Source organism: Zea mays, chromosome 10 (assembly GCF_902167145.1).
Source record: "Zea mays cultivar B73 chromosome 10, Zm-B73-REFERENCE-NAM-5.0, whole genome shotgun sequence".
NCBI classification, from domain to species: Eukaryota; Viridiplantae; Streptophyta; class Magnoliopsida; order Poales; family Poaceae; genus Zea; species Zea mays.
The window spans coordinates 117,004,636-117,027,920 of record NC_050105.1 but is presented as its reverse complement, the minus strand read 5'-3'; the positions used below and the strand labels follow the sequence as shown (position 1 = coordinate 117,027,920).

The following is a 23,285-nucleotide window of genomic DNA, read 5'->3' as shown; positions in this document are numbered from 1 at the left end:
AGCACGGACTCCAGTCCAGCCATACGATCTCGGCACGACAGCTCACAGCATCGCATACAGCAACTCGAGGTTAGTGCTTCTGTAACTCGTCCTTCCTTGAGTTATATACCTACTCTTTGAGTTACTATAACGTTGGCTTGTAATATTACAGACCCAACTAGAAGAAGAGAGGAGGGAACGTCACGAGATGGAGGCGAGGATGATGGCGGAGCGGGAGGCGGAGCGCCGGGCAGATCATCATAGGATGGCGGAGATGTTCCAGTACATGCAAAGCCTTAGCGCCGCACAGGGCATCGCTCCGCCACCTCCATTGTTCCCTCCAGTTGACCCTGCTCTCTTCCACACTCTTGTGAGTATCAAAATTGTAGTTAGATGTTTGTAATGCATCTGGTATAACACATGCAATCTCTTCTCTGTGCAGGGCCAATCTGGGGCGGCATCCAACAACCCTCCGGAAGGGTTCAGCCCAACGCAGCCCCGGTCAAACCGCCCACCTCCATGAGTGTTGTGTTTTCATTATTTTAGACTTCAGAACTTATGTATAATACTTATGTCTGTGTTTGATACTTATGTGAGAGCTTGCGACGTTTGAGACTTATGTTTGTGTTTAATACTTGTGTTGAACACTTATGTTTGTGATGGATATTTATGTTTGTGGTGACAGTTTTATGTTTGTGTTGGCTATTTATGTCTGTGATGATATCTGTGATGTATATATGTGATATATATGTGATATCTTCTGTTTGTGTGGATGGAATACAAAAAACAAATAAAAAAGGTATATACTGGTCACTTTGCCGAGTGTAACACTCGGCAAAGAGGCGCTTTGCCGAGTGTCAGGGTCATAACACTCGGCAAAGAGCACAGACCTGGGCACCGGCTTAGGTTCTTTACCGAGTGTTATGTTGCTGGCACTCGGCAAAGAGGTCGGCTTTGCCGAGTGCCGCACAGAACACTCGGCAAAGAGCCTGACATGGGGACCCTCCCTGTCGGGTTCTTTGTCGAGTGTCCCAAGTGGCACTCGGCAAAGATGGATTCTTTGTCGAGTGCTGCCTGGAAGACACTCGGCAAAGATAACTTCTTTGCCGAGTGTCACCAGGGACACTCGGCAAAGCCGCCGTCTCCGTCACCCGGCGCCGTAACGGCCGCTTTTCTTTGCCGAGTGCTCTCTGGCACTCGGCAAAGAGGTTTGCCGAGTGCCCGAGAAAAAGCACTCGGCAAAGAAGGCTTTGCCGATGCACTGTTTGCCGAGCTTTCTTTGCCGAGTGTAACACTCGGCAAAGCCTTTGCCGAGTGTTTTTAAGGCTTCGCCGAGTGCTTCAGGCACTCGGCAAAGCGATTGATTCCGTTAGTGACGTGAATTTAGTAATAATTTGGTATAGTTAAGAGTATAAGGCATCATAGATTAATGAAATACAAACCCTTGCTACAATATCTAGGGATGGCACTTTTGTTTTTTGATTTAAAAATAAACTTAGATATTACTAAGTGGGCATTGGATCCGGGGTATCGCTATGGCTATCAGCACACTTATGGTTTATAAATGTTCGGGTCACAGAAACATACTACCGTGTTGGAACCAACTAACTCGTGGTCAGCCAAGCTCAAACAAGGGGAGAATAAGAAACGATTTGATGCCAGTAAACGCAAGGTATTAGGACAACAATGTTTTTTCTTCGTCCCCCGCAATGATGCAGTACGGGGTATTTATAGGTAGCGGGGGTCGGCTCTGCCTCGCCAAAGACGATTACACCCTCAGTTACCTACGTTATCCCCGGAATATTCCTCTCTGAGTGGTTATGGCGGGTCATTACAACGTAATCAATTACAAACATGAGTTGACCCTCCATCAGCCCTGCCAGCGTGGAGGCCTACGGTCGGGGCCCTGTAACATGGGCCGACTATACACGGCCCCCTTTTACAATATGACAGATTACAATGCATGATCTTCGCAGTCCTGATTGTTCGATCTCCAGAGTCCTTGGTGGTCTTCACCTTGGCCTGTCCGGGCTAAGGTAACGCCTGAGTCTTCACATGCACGTTGTCCCTATGAACTTCAAAGTGTGGCTTCAATCTTTAGGCCTTCGTGGTCTTCAGTCTTGAATCCTCTAGTGCGGGCCTCTCGAGCGAGGGGGGACGTTACGCCTTCGCCCCAACATACCGTGCATCCTCCTTGTGTATGATAGATTGATAAAAGTGGCAGCGAAGAAGATTACATGCTTAGAAAAAGACTGAGCCTGATGACCAAGTAGTTCTCTTTTTCCTTTGGGTTTTAGTGGGAGTTCTTCATTAGCTGGCTTATGGTTCACCTTCGTCTAATGGTCTGGACTATGAGAATCTCCCTTGTACGTTGCTCTACTCCTTTATTTTATAGCAAAGGGGGAGTTACATTGTTGGTGGACAATAGGCTCTTCCCAACAGAGGTTCAACTATTTCTATCTTATCACATACATGGAGTCGTACGTAGTACACGTTCTACAGCGGTAGATACATCATGTCATAGTGGCAAGTATGACGTCCAAATCGTTGACTATGGCATAGTTGGTAAATGGTGTAGTTATATGTACCTTATAATGCTTATGGGTACATTAGCACATTCAGGCGTGACTACAGAAACATTGGCACACACTACACTATGGTCGCGGGTGCGCCTACAACCTTAGTTGTGGTGTAACTATACTTTCTTGACTATAACATCGTTCGCCATGTTTAATGTGATAGACGAAAACCTTACCTTGATTGTCCCACATCACGTGGTTGTCTTGATTAGAGGCGCTTGTGATGCCTGAGGCCTTACACTCGAGGTTGTCTTGCCCTATGGATATACCGTTTGAGGCTATCTTGTCCTACATGTATCTTTTTCTAAGGTCATGTAGCCTCGTGGGAGTCTTCATCTAGGGTCGTCACGCCCCTAGGGGCGCCCTGAGGAATGTATAAGGGTCTTTGATTGTGGCTTCGGCTTGTTGATACCCCCAAACTTAGCTAAGTTGGGGGTCTTGAGGGCTCCATAGACTGGGTCTTATCCCTCTTATTGGGACCCCGAAGGCCGAGGGAGGGCGGACCTTGGTCCCTTGGCTTAGGGGTCCCGGACTTAGGCAGAAGTGGGCATCACCCTAGGGGCTTGGAGCTTTAGGGTATGAGACTGATATCAATCAGATCTATCTTCGATTTTCTTCTACTCGCTGGGTCTTCAAAAGACATATTTCCAATATCCAATGGTATAACCTTCCTCGAACAATGACATATGGTAGCTCTTGTTACATCGATAGTTTTAAATTGTGCTCTTTGTAATTCATTTCTTTCTAAGGCACCAAGACATATAAAGCATTAAAATTAAGGGTGTGTTTGGTTCAACTATACGTTCCTGAAAATCTGATTTTATCTGAGCTGTGAGAAAGTTACTGCAAGCTGATGGCCGTGAGAAAGCTGAAAGTTGTTTGATTGAAACCTGTATCAACTATAGATTTTGTAAGATTATGATATCTTGGCAACATGGCAGGAATGGCGCTATCCTAGCCTCTTTAACGAGTCGATTCGATATCAATATCATTTCATCATCGGTAAAGGAGTGGTACGCCATGTCATGGGGGGCCTACACCCACAACACTAGGCCAAAGCATCATGGCTATAATCATGCCCAGTCCAACATATGCATGGCGTCCTAGACAAGTAGTGTGTATGGTAGCTAAAGTGATAGGTATTGTGTCATCGTCTTCCATAGGGATAGAGTCTCGCAATCACCAAACATCAAAGTGGGGGCCAGAGAAGTGTTGAAGAGGGCAATATTAGATATGGACCAACATCATGGATGTTAGCGATGAGCAATGTTGAAAGGTTGATGAGAATAAGGTACGATATCTTAGGGATGGATAAGCCACATCGCCAACTTTCAAAGTCGGGCGTAGGAAGATAGTGGCAACTCTAGCTGCTGCTAGGAGGTGACATCGAGTGAAAGTCGACAATAAGTCAGGTGGGTGACCTTTGAATAGAAAATAAATGATTCGATCCTATAAGACTATCCGCAGTGGTTCCCTCTAAATTTCTTCCCCTATATCACTTTTTTGGGTCACGTCATAAACAGTTTATTCCCTACTTTTTCATCTTCCGCAGTGGTTTCCCCTAAATACCCCCTATACCCACTACAACTATAAATATCATTTTCTATACCTACCTTTCATCTACTATCAATTTTTCATCTACTATAATTACTCGTGGACCCACAGAACAGTGCCGGAGGGGTTGAACAGTGAACCACTGGATTGGGAGGGAGAGAAAAGAGGGCCGACGTGTAGAGGGGCGCATAGGGGCAGCGCTGCGGGCCAATGGGAGGGGGCTGTAGCCGCTAGCAAGGGGAGAGGACTGCTCAGCGGAGACCGCTGCAGTCAGCCTAAGCAGGGGAAGCTGGATATGATTTTTGAAAATCTGGATAATAGAAATCTAGAAAATCTAGGGTAAGAGATTATAGATTAAAATAGAGAAATTTATAGTTTTTTAGAAATCTATTTTGCTTATATACTCCTTTGGTTGGGACCCAACTCTCCTAGTCCTAGAAAAAGGTAATCCTTTTAGACGGGTGTCCACGTTTAGAGAAAATACTACTATGTTGTTGCATAAGACATTGTTTTGATTGAAGGAGCACCATACTAAAGAATGTGAGTCAGCCGAACACCGTAACTCGATTACCAGAGTTTTTTTTTCAAACACCTCCTAACTTCCTAGGATCATTTTAATTCCTTGAAAACAAAAGGAAAAGTAAGATACAATACAGTTCACATATTTGTAACATGATTGTAACTAACAACCGTAATCAAATATCATGCTAAAAATTGATATGAGCTTATTTAAACTTGTTACTGCTGGTACTTAAGTGCGAATCATTAACGTTGACATTTACATTACATTTTGTACTTAAGTGCGAATCATTAACGTTGACATTTACATTACATTTTGTGAACCAAACAACACCTAAATGAAAAAAAACATCTACTCCCTCAGTTCTCAAAACAATGCAGATCTCACATTTTGGAAAGTATTTTTTAAAAGTTTAAATAAACATACACCAAAAAATTACCAATGATTAACATTAATTTTCCCTGAATCCCAGCCACCACCAACCATTAATTATTTAACTTAAGCAACCAAACGGCATCGAGAAGTCTCAAGTGTGAGTACCATTTATTCATCACCCAAAAGGTAGCAGGTATATCGACATATCAACTCACAAGGCTGTCATTATCTGGTATGCTTCCTCATGCCCAACGATTTCGATCAACGATTACATCCACAGCAATGAAGGTGTGCAGATCACTCAGCAGCCTTTCCTTTCCGGCGATTGCTACCGCCCGCTGAGGCTCCGGTGCCTCCTGTCTCCAACAGGTAGCAGACCATCGAGTCCACGTCCTCGCCGAATATGCTGTAGGCCTCCATGACCTGGATGTAGCTGAAGCCCATTGCGAGGAGCAACTGCATGCTGCGAGTCAGTGCAGTATCTGGAAGCACAAAGTAGTCCTCTTTGCCTCTATCAGCTCCAGCAACTGAACGGGAGGAACCACTAACTGCAGGACAGCCGACAGCAAAGCATGCCAGTTTCAAGCAAACTGATTGGCAGGACATCAAAGAGTTCTCAAAATGCAAAAAAAAAAAAAGGTAGCCTTACTTGCGGCGGATGAAGATGGCTCTGCCCTTGATGTCGATGACTCCCGAATGTTAAGCTTTTTCTCCTTGGCGAGATATTCTGAACGAGAGGACTCCATCACCATCCGTTCTATTTCCCTCTCTGTTAACTCCAGATCAGAGTAGAATCGCCCTTCTGCTAAAAGTGCCTGACATCGCGAAAACAAGAATGAAGTATATGCCATGACGTTCTTTAGATGAGGCTGGACTGATTTGTGAGAATATCAGGATGGCAACGACACATGGAAATAACTAGCAGTACTTACATTCTCAATTTGCTGGTCTTGCTGAGCTTTTATTGCAGCCTTCACCTGGTCCCTGTCAACATTATTTGTCTACAAAAAGGGAATGGTAAGATTATTTAACAAGGCCACCAACCTGACACAGTAAACTGTTATGATTGACAACATAACCACTTATGTCAAGAAAATGACTAAATGTGTACTGACTACTACATGCAGACAAAGAAAAGGTTCGGTGAAGTAAAGGATTACCCCTCTAAGGGAGCTAAATCCAAGTCCTGCCCCAACTGTCTGCCGTCGGGGATCAACCACTGAATTGTAATGATTACCATGATGGTAACTTAATCTAATTGGAGGAACGTCTGTGTTATAGCTTCCTTGAAAAATATTAATGGGCTCTGCAATAACAGCAAACATGTTAATGAGCTGATACTAGCTAGCATTAAATAATGAGCAGCAAGGATAAGTTAAATGCTTTAGCAAATTTTACCTGTACTGTAGGAATATATGTGAATGGGACGATTGTACATCTCTGCAAATGCCTGGATCTCAACATTGTTGCCATAAACCTTAAACAATCGAACAACCAATTAAGATAGGAGTTTTGAAATGAAATGGGAAACAATGATTAATTTCTCCTTTTAGAATTTCATATTCTGTTAGGTCATATTATAAAGGCAGCTGCTCACGGTATCCAATTAAGCGTTTATTTAATATCGGTGAAATGTTTCCAAAGTTAGGACAAAATCAATGATCTGCTGCATGTAGGCATGTATTAGTAAATATTAATGCAGATCCAAATAAGTCCAGGACGCTTGAAAGGGGACAAGAAAACAAAAGAAAAATAATATGTAGAACAGTTGTTTGGCCAATTTTATAGGTTTTATAACTCACAACACAAGGTTAACACCATATTAGGTTATCCGCCCTGACTTCGATGATTTGGAAAAGAAAATGAACTAATAGAGAGGTGTGAAGCACATAATGCACATATTTAGTAACTAACCTTATCTCTCCTTTTCCTCTTACAGTATAATGTAAAACTTTCAATTTCAGTTATGAACTGAGAGAAATGATCCCGTTCCCTTTCCTGAAAATGAAATAGAAAACGACGATGACTGTTTTGACTGCATGGATAACAAAGTAATGGACAATGAGAATTCATGGTATTGCATGCAGAGAGATATCTGGTTACATTAAGGATGAAAATGGTCAGAAAAGACGTTACAAATACAAAACAATTGAAAACAGTAAGGCCCTGTTGTTTCCGTTCATTTTGAGGAATTAGAATCTAACTAATGAAGTAGACTATTTTTTTAGAACGTGACATTCCACAACTTTCCAAAGTTTATATAAAAGCCTATCTCAAATTCATAGGGTGAGAGATGTAAATTGATTCTATAGATTTATATGCTACTTTTCTAATATACAACTTATATCACACTCTTCTACTTGCTCCTCTATAGCATAAGTGTAGTGTATAACTATCTCTCTCATATGATTTAGGATAACATACAAATATATTAACTTAATTAGTTTGTGTCAAAATTATGATTATTAGAATAGAATTCAATTCCAACGAAACAAACGGGCCTAAGAGAAGGATAATGAAATCAGTTAAAAGTTGACAAGATTTATGTTTTTGTAAAATTGGAAACGGTTGGAAATAATACCATACAACAATAACAACAAATCTTTTAGTCCCAAGCAAGTTGGGATAGGCTAGAGGTAAAACCCAACATAAACCACAAGTCAAGGTTCAGGCATGTGGACAGTTGTTTTCCATGCACTCCTATTCAAGGCTAAATCTTTGGGTATATTACATCCTTTCAAGTCTCCTTTCCATGCCTCTTCGCATGTCAACTTCGGCCTCTCTTGCTTCTCTTCCTATTGCCATCGCGCCTTAGGATTCCACTACGCACTAGAGGTCTCCGTTAAAGATGTCCAAACCATTTCAACTGGTATTGGACAAGTCTTCAAATTGGTGTTACCCCTAGCCTATCACGTATATCATTGTTCGGGACTCGATCCCTTCTTGTATGACTAAAAAAATTCAATGCAACATGTGTATTTCCACAACACTTATCTGCTGAGCATGTTGTCTTTTTTGTAGGCAAACATTTTACACAATACAACATAGCAAATCTAACTGTCGTCGCATAAAACTTGCCTTTTAACGTATGTGATACCCTCTTGTCACATAAATTATAAAATGCTCACGCCACTTCATGCACCATGTTTTGATTCTATGGCTACCATCGTCATAAATATCACATCACTCTGTAGCATTGATCCTAAATACCAAAAGGTATCCTTCCTAGACACTACTTGACCTTCCAAATTAATATTTTCTTCCTCATTAGTGGTGCCGAAGTCACATCTCATATATTCAGCTTTAGTTCTACGGAGACTAAAACCTTTGGACTCTAGAGTCTCCGCCACAACTCCAAATTCCTATTTACTCCTATCCAGCTTTCATCAACTAGCACTACATCGTCCGCAAGAAACATATACCAAGGGATATCCCCTTGTATGTCCCTTGTGACCTAATCCATCACCACAAAATGATATCATAAATTTGAAAAATGATTCGGAAACAATTAAGATTATCCACACCATTTTCAACCCCTGCCACATATAATACACATGCAATTACTCAAATCTGGATAAGAAAACAAATTGTTCCTTTTTACAACTTACTAGACCAATATTGAAAATAATGTTTATTCTCATTGAAAGACATATGAACCCTTAATGCTTAATGATTATACCACATACCAAATGACTAACTATCAAAGGAGAAAGGTAGAAAAATAACACTATAAACAGAAATGGAGACGAATCCTGCAAGACAGGAAAAGATGGATAGGCCATATGCCCATACATTGAGGCTTGAGTTGGGACTTTCTTTGAAGATTCATAGGATTTAATAAGGTTTTCACATCGTTTTTACATCAAATATAGCAATGGATAATATTCTTAATATGTCAAAAGGCAACAAAAATAGCAGAAACTTTTTTTCTGGGAACGGACATAACCCCAATCTTGAAATGGCTCATCCATGCCTACCTAGATTAGAGCTGGAGACAGTTAACCATCCAGGCAGAAACCATTACTTGCTATCGGCTGAAAACATGGAACCAGGTGGCGACCATTTCCATAACATTATGATTGCAAACTTGGTCGTCTCAACTTCTCAGCGCACTTTTCACTTCATATCAATTATGTCTCACAAGTCATGACTACGTAAAAACTAATTAAGCTAAGTATTTAATGTCCGTAAATAAGTGCAATATATTAACTTGGCTTGCAAAATATGGCAAGACATGTCAGAACTTTGATGGTTAAAATTTATTAATTTAAAGCACTGGATAAGCAAAAGATTATCCTAACAAGATATAAACCAGATGATTAGTGCTGGATGCAAAGACGAAACCTACCATATAATCAACACACATCTGCCTAGCCATGTCATAAGCTTCTGCGTCTCCATAAACTTGATCAGCAACAGCTCTGAATAGACAGTTCCCATCTTCGGCCATCTTTCTGATTTCCAACCCTTTCACTCGCCTTAGGTCATGGTCAAACATACGCTCCCTTTCCTGAGGCACAAAATAAATTAGATGAGAAGTTGCAAAAAATACGATCATACAATATTACACTGACTCGTGTACACAACATAAACAGCTACAATATTAAATAGGGGCAGAGCCAGTGGCGGAGGCTCCCAGATAAGTGGTGTCTAGGGAGGGATAAACCGCAGCAATCCTCCTCCTCCCCCCCCCCCCCCCCAGCAAATGCGGAGAGGCTGCTTCAAACTCATGACCTAGTGACTCAGTAAATTGTTACTATATAAGCAAGAAAAAAAATGAGGCTCTCTTGACTAAAATTTGTGTCTGCCTATATTATTCACAATAAAATAGCTAAAGTAATAAGAATGATTCTGCTATCTGACAGACTGACACCAGGAGGAAATATAAAATTCATATTCAAATTATCATCATACACATAGAAAACACAGCCAACCTACCTAGGAGCATATTGTCTAACTATACAGGACGCTAAACATCTAGAATTGTATATCCACATTATTAGTATACAATAATGGTAATGAATATAGTACTGCTGTAAATGTCATAGGAGGGGTTAAAGCTCATAAAAATGCAAAACAAGACAGCTGGAAATCATTACCGAATCATCATAACTCAAGGCATAACAGGGGCCCTGTTCATCAGCACTGTTGTAACCTTCCCCATCAACAAGTGACCTAGGTGAAGAAGGCCGAGAACCTGAAGCAGATGTCCGGGCTGCCACTAGTGGCCAAGCTACTGGCCTTCTTGAAGATCCAATCCGCACACTATTCGAACTTCCAGGCCCCATTCTCCGCAAGCCATTATTCCCCAACAATGGTTTTGGAGGTGGAGCTGGCGGTGGTGGTGGGTGCGATGCTGCACCTGCCATCTGTGATGAACCAGTGACTGACAGCACAGAATTTTCATGCTCAATCTGATCAGGGATCTGGATCCCTACAGGTTCCTCTACTAAGAAAGTGGGGTTGATTACATTAGAGTCATCCTTAAGAGGCTTCTCCCTGGCAGCCCTCTCCTCTGCGGAGCTTGAGCTCTCTGAAATGGTGTCATCCGTCCTCAAAGGCTTATTGCTGATATTCTCGCTGCCCTCATTTAAATTATCAGTTGTATCATCTATGGCCAATAGCTCCGGCAGCTGTGGTTGAGGTTGCAGCGGCAACTCCTCCTCCCGGGCAGCTGCTGCCGGCTGCACTGGCTGCGTGTCCGAGCGGCCGGAGCTGGACGAGGAGCCGGCGGTCCCGCGCTGCACGAAGATCCTCGTCATCTCCCGCCAGGGTCGTCCTCAGCGTCGAGCATGGGAGTTTGAGCTGAAACCCCAATCTTCCTAGAAAATTAACTACACCCGCAACTTAGTTTTCCAATCCCTCGCGTCAACTGAGATCGATCGACCTCGCGGGCTTTGTCGAAGTTGGAAATCCCATCTGACCAAATTAGGGTTCCTTACCAACGAAGGGAATTCCGAGCCCGGGTCGATCTCCACTCCAACGCCAATCCGATAGCTGTGGAGAAGGGGAGGGACCGAGGGAGAAGAAGGACGGACGTGCCAGAGATGGCTGCGAGGTGAGAGCTCCTTCTGGGAGCCTTCCGTGCTTCGAGGATGGGAGAAGGCTGGTGGCGGGTTCGGCGGCGCTGGCAAAGGAGAGGACGATGGTGTGTGTGTGATGCTTTGAGGTCTAGCTAGGCGTCATGCAGTAGGGCCGACCTGGGCCGTGTTCAGCCTCAACCCCACCAATATTTTTTAGTCTCAAATTTTAGGTTCTGTTTATTTCACCAAATATAATATAAAAGATAATAGTAATAATTCAGACTCGAATATCGATAGTAACAAGTTTGAATAAGCTGGTATCCATTTCTAGTGTGGTATAGATAGGGATGGCAACGGGGAATTCCCCGTCGGGTTTTAGCTCCCCAAACCCGTCCCCGCGACGAAAAAATTTCCTCGCGGGGATCCCCACGAATGCTTGCGGGAGACATTTCTTCCCCATCCCCGTTCCCCGCGGGGATAAATCCCCGTCGAGGATCCCCATCCCCGCTTAAATTATAATTAAACTGTACTTTATTGTTATTAATGTAAAACATTATCACTTATACACATTGTTAGATGTAAAAATCATTTTGTGCACATTAAAATCAATGTATTTGTACAACGGATAATCTCTTGACAAGGTAATTCTTTATTTTTTATCATTAACTATTACATGAAATCATTGTCACATGTACGTTTAACGGGTCCCCGCGGGGAACGGGGATGGGGAATGCTTCTCCATCCCCGTCCCCGTTTACCCGTCGGGGGAGAATTTTCCCCCGTTTACATCCCCGTGGGGGAAGAAACGTCCCCATCCCCATCCCCTAATAGAGGAATTCCCCGCGGGGAATCGGGGATCGGGTCCCCATTGCCATCTCTAGGTATAGATTACGGTTGAACTTAAACAAATATAATTTAACGTTATGAGTTATACATTACATTACCAATGTGTGAACCAAACGACACCTTAAAGATTAGAGCAACAAGAGATTAGTAAGGCCCCGTTTGGTTACATGGGCTAATTTTTAGTCCCTTCAATTTAGTCTCTTTTAGTCTCTAATTTACCAAACACAAGAACTAAACTAGGTGAGTGCTCGTGCGTTGCAACGGGGACATATAATACCACGGTAACTTATATACAAAATGTGTGTTATATTGTTATGAGAAAATGTTTCATAATTCATTTGTGATCCTGGTCATACATAAATTTTGTTATTTTAATCTATTTGTTTCATCACTACATTGCAACCATCAGTATCATACAGACTTCGATATATGCCACGATTTCCATGGTCTCATCATTGGAGAGCACGCCCCAAGCCTGCCGGAAAAAGTTCCCTCGTACATCGTTAGTCATCAAGCACGCACCACCATACGCGCTTGCTCAAACAAAAAAACAATTGTTTGTGTTTGCGAAGAGAATTCAAGGCAGGCCAGCATAAAAAGTTACCCCGACGGTGGGAGGATGACCAACTGATCATTGCTGTCGGTCCTCCTCTGCGTCACCTCCGGCGCCGATATGACGCCACAATCCATGATATAGTAGTCGTCGAACGCGCGTGACATGGCGAGTACCGATGACTCTTGGCTGGGCTGTCAGACGAAGTGCACCTCGGGCTCATTAGCAATGTAGTACACCTGGCCGTTACACCACCGGATGCGCTACTCCTCTACATACATCATGTTCGAGGACACTCACACAACGTTAGCAAAGACCGTCGTCCGAGCGTACAAGAATTCATGGCCAGTCAGTAGCGACTTACATGGCAGGTTGGACTTCAGATGGACGATGAACTGGACGGCGTTATGACGCTGTCGTTGGATGTGGTGCCCAGAACAACCCGAGAGTCGCCAACGTTGGCAACGACCATGAGGTCCCCCTGCTTGACGATGGACAACGTGGTGCAGCCGCTCTGGACCGCGTCCAAGCGGCGGCTGCGTCGGAGCTTGTCATACACAGCGGCTCATGCGGCCACGTAGGACTGCTTCTAGAGGTCGAACTGGCAGCCGTCAAACTTTTTCTCGTCGTCGATGAGTGATGCCAACGTGAGCGCCTCCTGCTAGTGGTGTTTGTTTGGGGTTTCCAAGCAAGAAACATGGATTCATCCTTGGCGTTGGTTTATGAAAATAACTCACAAGTCAGATCCATGGAAAAATATTATGGAGAATAAATGACACGCATGCAAAAAAAGAATTTAAGTTGAAAACATTATTCAAACAAAAGAAATTGCATGCAAGACTCTTCTTTAAATACTACTCATTCCATCCAAAAATATAATTCAAGAATCTCGGTGATACTTATCTACTACTATGCATTGTGCAAGGGTAGTAGGGTAGGCTTGGAGAGAGATGTAGTAGATGTTTTTACTGTCATAGATGAAGACATAAACAAACATGTGGTGTAGCGATAGCTACTGCTTGCATTTGCCTAAGAGGTCGCGGGTTCCAATCCCCTTGGGGTCATTTGTATTTTTTTAATTTTAGTTGTGTGTGGGAATGAGAATGAGAATGGGCTTTGGGGAGGGGGAAATGAGAAAGGCAGAACAGGGAATGGGAATGAAAGAACATAGGAATGTGCTGTGTGGGGAGGAGGGAATGAGAAAGACAGAACATGGAACAGGAATGGCAGAACCGGGAATAGTGGCAGAACACGGAATGGCAGACTAATTTTGCAGCCTTAATAAGTAGTAGAGATAATTAACAAGTGATCAGTTTGGTACAGAACAAGCCTGCTGGAAACATGGCTCGTTCCTTGATTTATATACCAAAACAAATGATATAATATCTTCATACAAAAGCTAAAGATAAAGAGCAATAGCGGACGACTATGCATACTGACTGACAATTGGTTTGATTATGACAGACAGGGAGAAAAGTGAAGCAAAAAAATCGTAAAGGAGATAAGAATAAAACAAAACTCATATTCTTCTCTGTATGTATGCTGCGTGTGGGACCATATCTTGAACTAAACAATGCCATTATCCATCCTGTGAAGTATGTCTGTATGAAAGACCCAACCCTTTTAACTTGACTATCCACCTTTCATCTTGGCTTCAAGATCCTTGACAACATTAGTAAGAGGTCTTGCATCCAGAGCCTTAGCAAGTTTACCATCTCCATCAAACTACAGGAAAAAAACTAATGTTTATTTTATATAATAATCAGTTGAAAAGATTGGTAAGGTTACCCAGACCAAACTGGGCTTCTCTCTTAAAACTCAATCTCATCACAAACATTGTATGTATATCGGAAGCAAATAGGATGGTGAGCGCTAAATCCAATTCAAAAAGCAGGTTGATCAGTGGGGGTGAGAAAGGCAAAACCTTTTCCAGCTTTTGAGCAAGGTCCTTGAGGTCTTGTTCCGAACGACCTTTCTTATGGATGGTCTTAAGGACCATGAGCAGATGCGGCTGAAGAAACTCGGTGCAGTGCCTCTCGAGGTCACGGTCAGGGAAGGAGGAATCACAGCCGAAGGGGCACTTTATGGGCCTCATGGGGTAGATGGTGATGCAGTGGCGGTCCATGTCGCGCCTGAGCAGCCGCTTGTCGTAGCCCTGCTCGCACTGGAGCAGCTTGTACACACAGGCGGCGTCGTGGTCCTTGACGCAGCGGACGGAGACCCTGGCGCGACAGCCGTCGTTGGCGCAGTGGCGGAAGCTGCACTGCGCCTTGTGGTCCTCCAGGCGCTCCTCGTTCTCGTACTTCTCTGGGCAATGGAACCTGGTCTTGAGGTTGATGTTCTTGAGCAGGAGCTCGGCGACGGCCTCCCGGCGCTCCAGCGGCCAGAACTTGGTGGCCTCCATCTCCTGCACGAAGTCATCGATCTTGTCGTTGCGGCTGTCGGTGAGCAACCACCCTGAGACGTGGCCGATGATGTTGCGCTTGGTGCTGGCGAAGTCGTCCATGAAGATGGACACGGTATCGAAGGGGTCGTCGGGCACCTCGACCCCGGGCACGTCCTGGTTCGCCTCCGACTCGATCAGCGCGTCCGCGATGAAGCTGTCGCTCCGCTGCGTGATGTAGTCCACCATGTCCCTGCGGAGGTCCACAGCCACCGTGGACGGGCTGCGGAACGGGTCCCCCGTGGTGCCGTCCATGCAGACGACGGCGAGGCCCGGGAGGAGGATCTACGCCAGCTTGTGCATCGCCTCCGAGTCGCGGTGGATAGGGATGAAAACGTTTTCGGAATTTTTTGGAATTCCAGAAACCGATTTCGAAATTTTTCGATCGGATTCATCGGTAACAGTATTTTTCGAAAACGGAATCGGTTTTCTGAATTTTCTATCGGAATAGGTATCGGAATCGGCGTGGTGTTTTACCGATCGTTTCCTTCGGTTACCGGTTTTTGTCGGAAATTACCGGATTTGTGTCTCGGAATTTTCTGGAATTGTGTCTCAAATTTTTTTGGAATTTTCCAGCATGCGATATTTTCGCATCGTTTGTACGTCTCTGGATAAGAATTACTTATTTTTATATTTTTTGGACGCTTTAAGATTTTTTGGGGATAGATGGTGTTGGAAGGCAGTTGAGATTAACGATTTGGTCTCTCGAACGAATCCACTATTTTCTATGCACATGTTATGTATTAGTAATATATAATGATAGAGAGCCGACAGTCTGCCTTTTCCACACACTAGATTTTAGGGTTTTCCTGTGAGGCTCTGAAAAAACTCTTTATGTGAGAAAAAAATATTTCATGAGTAAGCATGCCATGTCAGCTAAATCGAGTGAATATGTGAATTGTGAACTTTGAGTTTGTGAACTTGTGATCTTTATGAACTCGTTATACTGTGAACTTGTTATATTGTGAACTTGTGATCTTTATAAACTTTTTATATTATAAATTTGTGATCCTTGTGAACTTGTTATACTGTGAACTTCTTATATCATGAATTGTGAACTTGTGGTCTTTGTGATCTTTTGTCAACTTTGTTGTATTGTGAAGTTTGATATGTTTACCGATCGTATTTTAGATTTCGACCATTACCGCTGTATTTTCCGCACCGAACTTTCGTTTTTGATGTTTCCGAAATACCGATATCGTTTCCGTTTCCGGAGTTACTGTTTTCGATTTTGTTTCCGATAAAAAATATGAAAACTGTAATGGTTTTAGTGTTTACCGACCGTTTTCGACCGTTTTCATCCCTAGCAGTGGAGGAGGCTGTGCGAGAAGTGGCTGGAGCCGCCGGCGGTGATTAGGTCAAATGCGAGAACGCGCTCGGCCGCACAGTGGGCTCCACGCTGGGACGGTGGGCTGCACGCTGGGCTACACGATGGGCCTCAGGTCCACACGAAAATCATTGGGCTGCACGAACCGCTGCCACAGGCGCGCTGGTATGCCATTTATTTGATTAGTGCCACATCGGCCATTTAGAGTGACGGAACATGGCTTATAAGCGCAGGTATGTATCATATGTTGCTCACAGAGAGAGATGGAAAATGGCCTGTGACCTGTAAGTAATAAAGTAATGTTTATTTTGTTGCGTGAAGGCGTGTGTGCCACGGTTCGGCCTACTGGTGCGTGTTCGTGTACCACGGTTCGGTGGCAGAACACACTGGTGGCAGAACATGTCAGAGGCATGGCAGAACACACTGGTGGCAGAACATAGCTAGATGGCAGAACATGTCAGAGGCAGACTATTATTACAGTCTTAATAAGTAGTAGAGATGAGGGACTAAACCAATTTCCCTCAATGGGTGGCTAAAAGGGACTAAACTCGAATTTTTCCTCCATTGGCCTTATGCTCCCTACCTCACGTCCGCTCTCCATTCTGCTGCCAACCTTCCAGCGTCGCCGTTTGAGCCGTTCCATCTTCCCTGCATGTTCCTTCGCCCGAACTCCACCACGAACCCCTCGTCCGAACTCCACCATGCGTCCCTTCGCTCGAACTGCCAAGGACTGACCAGCTTCCCTGTGCACATCCTCCTCCACGCACTGGTTTCCGCCGAACGTCGGTAGATGAAGAACAACAGCAACCTCCGGGACTTATTGTCCCAAGTTGGATCTTCCTCCTCGAGTAGCTAGGAAACCCCTTGGCCACGAAGTCCCCCAAGAAGACTTGGTCATCTTCTACCAGACACCGTTGTCTCGACTATGGCTCGGTGATCCATTGAAAATCTGGATCTCAACTCCCTTGCAGGAATGATTTCCCAGATTTTTTTGTATCGGTACTAGTAGCTGAAAGCTACTGTTGCAGTTTGGACAGACTTTTGCATTTCAAAAACCTGACCGCTTGGAAGTGCATGCTGGACATTTCAGTATTTGGACGGACAACTACTGTTGCGACAGTGTATTTCAAGGGCATTTGAGTCTTTGGACAGTGCATTTAATGACATTAGAATCTTTTTAGTCCCTAGAACCAAACACATAGGGACTAAAGTTTAGTCATAGAACTAAAGTTTAGTCCTAGAACTAATTGAAACCAAACATGGCCTTAGGCGGCCTTCCATAGATCGTGTAAAATAGGAGAAACGACATTGTATATAACACTGTTTGACACTATTTGCTGAGTGTAGTTTAAAAACTAGAGATAAATAGGGTATTTGATAGGAGAGCTGGAGACAGCCTAAGGTTATGGCCAGCGGAACGTGTATATGTCATTGCAAACCACTATTTATCTACTACAATAACGCACCACTTTCATGCACACACGGCTTCGTGCGTCGTAACTAACTTTTGTCTACCTCGCGCATTCCTAACAGTATTCCCCCCTCGCTGGCCTCGCTCAACCCCCCTCCACCCAATCTAAAATATTTGCAATTTCGCCACCTTAAGAACTAGTTTGATAACTCTATTTTTCTAAGGGGTTTCAATTTTCTCGAGAGAAATTAGTTCATTTTCTCTTGGAAAAATAGAGTTACCAAACTAGCCCCAAGCGTTGACACTTTGCTATTTTGCCATTTATGTCTATAATTTGTGGGTCCGACTGTGTCTATGATTTGTGGGTCCGTTGACAAATTAGCAAATTCCACAACCCATAGGAGCAAATTTGTTGATCCCCCTCCCATTCTACACTGCTCTTCCCGCTATCGGCGCCACTAGGGGTGTGTTTGGTTTGAGGTCAAAGTAGGATGAATCAGGGAGCGATATCATCCCCTCGATTTTTTGGATCACGGTGCCACCAAAAATTACTCCGGTGTTCACCTCGCCCCCGCTTGACTCTCATCCAAACACTATAAAAAATGTGTCCGCCTCATTCCATACCTCCTTGTACATCCAACCAAACACACCATAGATCTCTCGCTAGGGGGTAAAATAGTTCAGGAAATATCCGTTCAAATCCGAATCCAAAGAAGATGAACACCAGTTCGGACACAATTTTTGGATATCCTGACATTTTGTATGCGGATATTTTATTCGGATATCAAATACAAATACAATATATCTAATATTCGTCAGTCCAAAAAATTATCGGATACATCCGACCACTGTCCGAATAAAGATCTGAATACATACAAGCCATGAATGAATCGATTGGCTGTCATGTCCTTTATTTTATAGCTCCTAGCCTTCACTCTTCACTCTCAGTAGCTTATTTGGTACTAACACTTGCACAACGCCGGTGTTGGGGGCCTTTATCTTTCGAAGTTCCTCAGAAACACATTTAACTGTTGGTTGTCTACGTGCCATAAGTGTCGCAGGAGCTTCAACGGCAAAACACCTTCGGAGCAGGGCGAGGGGAAGGACGAAGATGATTGATTCGTCATGACAATACAAGAAGACGAAGGTAAAAGATCAATGAAGCCAGGAGAAGGTGTCATCCAAAATGCTAAAGGCAGAAGACAATATTGCCCTCACATAATTTGTGAACCATACAAACTGGTCTTACAGACATATTTGTAATTTCATACAAAATTGTATGTTTCCCTATAAATAGATGAACATTGTCCTGCATAAAGTACCTTTTGGAGGCCGATAATTGCCCTGTTTAATTTCTCCCCTGAAACACCTCCACTCTAATTTACATCAAGAAGTTGAAGGTACGATTGCAAATGTGTTATGTATGGAGGAGGAAATAAAGGGTTTAAGTGCCTTAAACAAATTATCATGTTTAACTTCTTCATATCCTCCGTATATTCACTTCTATACTTTCGTATGATTCATTTCGTTAAGCTTCAACCTTCGTCTTTGAAGATGTTATCATAAACGGATAACTATTTGAAGACGAAGGTTAATTACATTTCTAACATTGTGTTGCCTTGTTTTCAATCGTCTATAGCAATTGAGAACGAGTGACCAACTTTGGCGCCCACCTCTGGTGAACTCACGTACGACCACCTTCATCATTGTCACCGAAGAAGCTAACGGTGCCCGGGGCTGTCCTTACTCCTCTGGACTGTAACACCCCTGGTGTTACTGTCACTAAAACTTGAGCATAACATCATAAGCATTGGCATATCATGTGTTTGTCACACCTAGAGTGCATTCACTAGGCAAAAATTTTAAACAAAGTTGTATTGATGGGACATGTCATGGGTGAAACCCTAGGGTATAGTACTTAACCGTAGACTGGGCTTAAAAGAGTAACCAAAGTCTAAATAAGAGAAAACTTCAAAAACTTATTTGTAATGATCATAAAATGTCACCATGGATGGACTTAAGTAGCATCCAAACCCTAGAAGTACCAAAAATCCTAAATAGACCCCTAAAAAACCCTTGATTGAAACCCTAGGGGGTTATATGCAAATGTTGCACACTTTTGGACCTAAGTGCAAAAATCATGAAATAGAGTACCTCATGTCAAATGGTTCACATGTTTGAAGATTTACAAGCCAAAGGGTGTGAATTGGGCTTATTTGTAAAAAGCCATTCAATTCCTTTTATAAGACTTTTTATAAAAGTCTGAATTTCAGTACCTTATAAGTCTTGTACCTTATAAGACTTTTTATAAATAGAGTACCTTATAAGTCTGAATTTCAGTGAATGGGGTCAACTTTGAAGCCTTGTACCTTCAAAACTATAAGGATTTTGCCCTAGGTCAGCACATCAAATTTGTAGAGTTACTATAGGAGAACAACTTTGCTATAGGGATTAAGCCTTGGTGCCATGAAAGATTTTGAGAAAATATGATCCAAAGTCGGGCTGTCAGGTCACCTTAAGTCTAAACTTTCACTAACAGTGAGATTGGATGAACTTAGAGCTCGATTTTGAATAAGATCCTATGACTTTTTATGAATGCACACTGTAACAAAGTTAAAGCTGGTCTATTAAGCTACAACATTGCTGCAGAGCATTGATCTAGTCACCATACAAAATTGGGAGGAAATTTGCCCCAAACATGATCTGTCAGACTGACTAAAGAAGATCCTGGTGGTACAGTGACAAGAAAGATCTGTTGGTTCAGTGAATCGGCCGCTGGCGACCCCGCGTGTGGATTCACGCTGGTGAGGTGATTCGTGCTCACCAGTGCCCGGATAACGTCTCGCGGTGAAAAGATCTCCCCCGTGGATGAGCTTAAAGCACTATTCCGTCCGGCCGCCGTGTCTGCTCAGCCCCGATCGTTTGAATCTACCCTCGCCAGAGTTAGACACCTCACGGTCTTGTGCCATGTGCCTCAGCACTTTAACCACATCGTAGTGAGTCGCGTCATGATGCCTGGTGATCGCCGGTGAGTCTGCCACGGCGAAAGCCACTAATCGCTCGCACTAGTACAACTCTCCTTCTCCGGCTGCCACCGCGCCATTCCAAATTCACTGGCCACCGCCCCCCGGAGCCTATAAATTGAGCGTGCCTTCGGGTCCGTAGGGTAGTCAAGCACCAAAGCACCAAGTCGTGCCTCCAATTGCTCACCAGAGCTCGTCAATTTCGGATTTCCCCCAATTCGGTCCGAAACACCGCGCCTTGTGATCTCACCGTGGTCAGCGTGTTCCAGGTCTGTTCGTGCTCCCTGCTCTCTTGTTTCAGCATCCTTAGGTTCTCCTGATGCTCCTCGACCAATTCGATTGAGTTAAGCTACCCTAGATCACCGGGAACACATTGGATTGTCCGTTGATCGCACGGTCACCATGGACAGAGCGAGTTAGAGCTCCGCTAGTGAAATTAATTAAGGGGAAACACTTATTAGGGCTTGAATTAGGTCTCAGCCGAAGTAGAGCACTGATCATCGCGTGTCCAGGCCGATGCAAGCTCGCCGGAGCTCAGTTCTCCGCCGTCCACGGTCGTGGACTTTCCCTTGTGAAGAATTAGAACCTTGGGGGTCTCTATGCAAATGTCAGCGAAACCGAGGAACAGTGGGGAGGGCTCCTTATAGGTATTTCTAATCGTCAAGGTTCCCTGCGCAAAAATGGACAGCGCGGGCGCGCGCGGGCGCGCTTTCGCTTGTGTATGGGCCGGCTCGGGCCAGATTTAGCCCAGAACTGTAGCACCTTTCTCTTTTTCTTTTTCTTCTGAACTTAGAGAATTCCTAGAAAATTATAGAAAAATGCTAAAAATACCCGACCAATTTTGCTAGGCTCCTAATTTTCTATAGTATTTAATAAAAATAGTTTCATGATTTTTAGTTCCAATAGGGAATTATGGGATATTTAAGATAGCCAAAACCCATACTTCTGGAATTTTAGAAAGTAATTAATAATCCCAAAATTCACCAAACTTTTTAGATAAGCTTTAAATATTATTTAGAAGCCTTGGGTAAAGTTTGGCATGATTTGGACCATGTTTGGTACCTAGAACCCAAAACCCTAGTCCCTTGCCCTATGAACTTCACTGTAGAGTCCAAAAACCCTAGTTTTCCGGAGATCCGTGAAGGAAAATTATATTCAAGACATTAGATAATATACTTTTATTATCTTTGCATTTTCATGAGCATTACATGAGCATTCATGATTATATATGGCTATATATAGAAAACAAGGAAGAGATAGAAGTTAAAGAAGCAAGGACTACACCACCACCACCACCACCTGAAGAACCTTAGGCAGGAAACTGCTTTTACTTTGATATCTGTGGATCAGAGCCTAACTCACCTGTCACACAAGTCAAGCCCCAGTGCATTTGCCACCTCCTTGCTATTTTTAAATCTTTCTCACTTACTTGATGCATTAGGTGATAGGAGTTGTGTGCTAAACCTGTTTCCGCATTTCCTTCCTTGGATTTGATTACTTCTCCTTAATCCCCTGTTTTACAAAAAGGTTTTTCTTATGCTTAGCCTTGCTCTAGAAAAACAAAATGTTTTGTTTTGACAAAAGATGATGCTTCAAAGTGGGTGGGATGTTTTCAAAAATAAAACTTGATGGTGGATCCATCATGGCCATGATGGGTTCAACATCGGAAAAGATGTACCTCTGTTAGGTACCAAACTTTGGGTTTGAAATGATAAAGCTGAGACCGGGCGGGTGACTTGCACGAGAAGAGAGTCTCGGTGTAGTGTCTCCGTCTGAGTCGATTAAGGACCTTGTCGATGTAGGCTTGCTGATCGAGGACCCTTTAACTGGTCACATGCCTCATCATGGGTAAGCTTTGCCTCGGGTAGACTAATACCAGAATAAGATAACACGCAATGGGAGTGGAGAGATGGTGAGAGTAGCGTGTACCCTCCGTGGCAAGAGGCTGGACGGTGGTGTATCTGTGCTCTTGGTTGGCGTGAACCTGATCTGGTCTTAAGAACCCCGGTGGCGAGTTGACATATGCAAGGGTTAAGTGTTACATATGTCGTGTGATCGGAGATCCTCAGCTGAGTATTAATCGATTTGGATCGCCGTTACTTCTCGGACATGAAGACTTGGTCACTGCCCTACACGTAACATTCCGGTGAATAAGAAGGGTTGAAAAGAAATTGGCTAGTATAGGTCAAGTGATTGAACTAGGGTAGAAAGAACTCTAGATGCAGGTAACTTTACTTAACCTGACAAGTAAAACTGGATTTTTAAGGATCCACTATTAGTAAGCATTTCTGCAAACAGAGTCTTTGATTATTGATAAGCCATACCTTGACTCCGAAAGGCCAGCATATCCTTGAGAGTCTTTTATTTTGACGGGTAAGACTTGCGAAAGTACACTTCGTACTCAGGGCTTTGTCCCATGTTGTTTTAGGTGAAGAAGCAGCAATTTTTTGTTGCTTTTGTTCCAAGGTGGTGCCTAAAGAAGAAAATCAAGACTGAAGCCTCGGGAGGAAGAGTCCTCCTCTAAAAACTTTTTACTGTTTATCGGGAGGGGGTTTTGCCTCCCAAAGTTATGTAATAATATTACTCCGGCACTCTTATATTTGCTCTGGTCTGTAATAAAACTTCTCCTTCTTACTTTTAAATAAAGTAAGT

General features: G+C 43.5%; 1 protein-coding gene and 1 pseudogene across 3 annotated transcripts; both read right to left on the bottom strand.

Moving 5' to 3' along the window:
* Nucleotides 1-4,883: 4,883 nt before the first annotated feature.
* On the bottom strand, nucleotides 4,884-11,193 carry LOC103164604 (uncharacterized). Of its 3 annotated transcripts, none has more exons than XM_008664088.4 (9): nucleotides 10,950-11,193; nucleotides 10,107-10,841; nucleotides 9,356-9,517; nucleotides 6,922-7,005; nucleotides 6,406-6,484; nucleotides 6,168-6,313; nucleotides 5,940-6,008; nucleotides 5,657-5,822; nucleotides 5,058-5,555 (listed from the first exon to the last, which is right to left on the bottom strand). In XM_008664088.4, exons 2-9 carry the CDS (start codon nucleotides 10,767-10,769, stop codon nucleotides 5,305-5,307), a joined length of 1,620 nt encoding a protein of 539 aa, XP_008662310.1. In that variant the 5' UTR covers nucleotides 10,770-10,841; nucleotides 10,950-11,193; the 3' UTR covers nucleotides 5,058-5,304. The 3 variants fall into 3 exon arrangements, with proteins under 3 accessions (NP_001278779.1, XP_008662310.1, NP_001313365.1); NM_001326436.1 differs by having other exon boundaries at nucleotides 5,150-5,555; nucleotides 10,107-10,825; nucleotides 10,950-11,131; NM_001291850.1 differs by having other exon boundaries at nucleotides 4,884-5,555; nucleotides 10,107-11,091.
* Nucleotides 11,194-14,052: 2,859 nt separating this feature from the next.
* Nucleotides 14,053-20,937, bottom strand: LOC103642739 (uncharacterized; annotated as a pseudogene).
* Nucleotides 20,938-23,285: the final 2,348 nt, after the last annotated feature.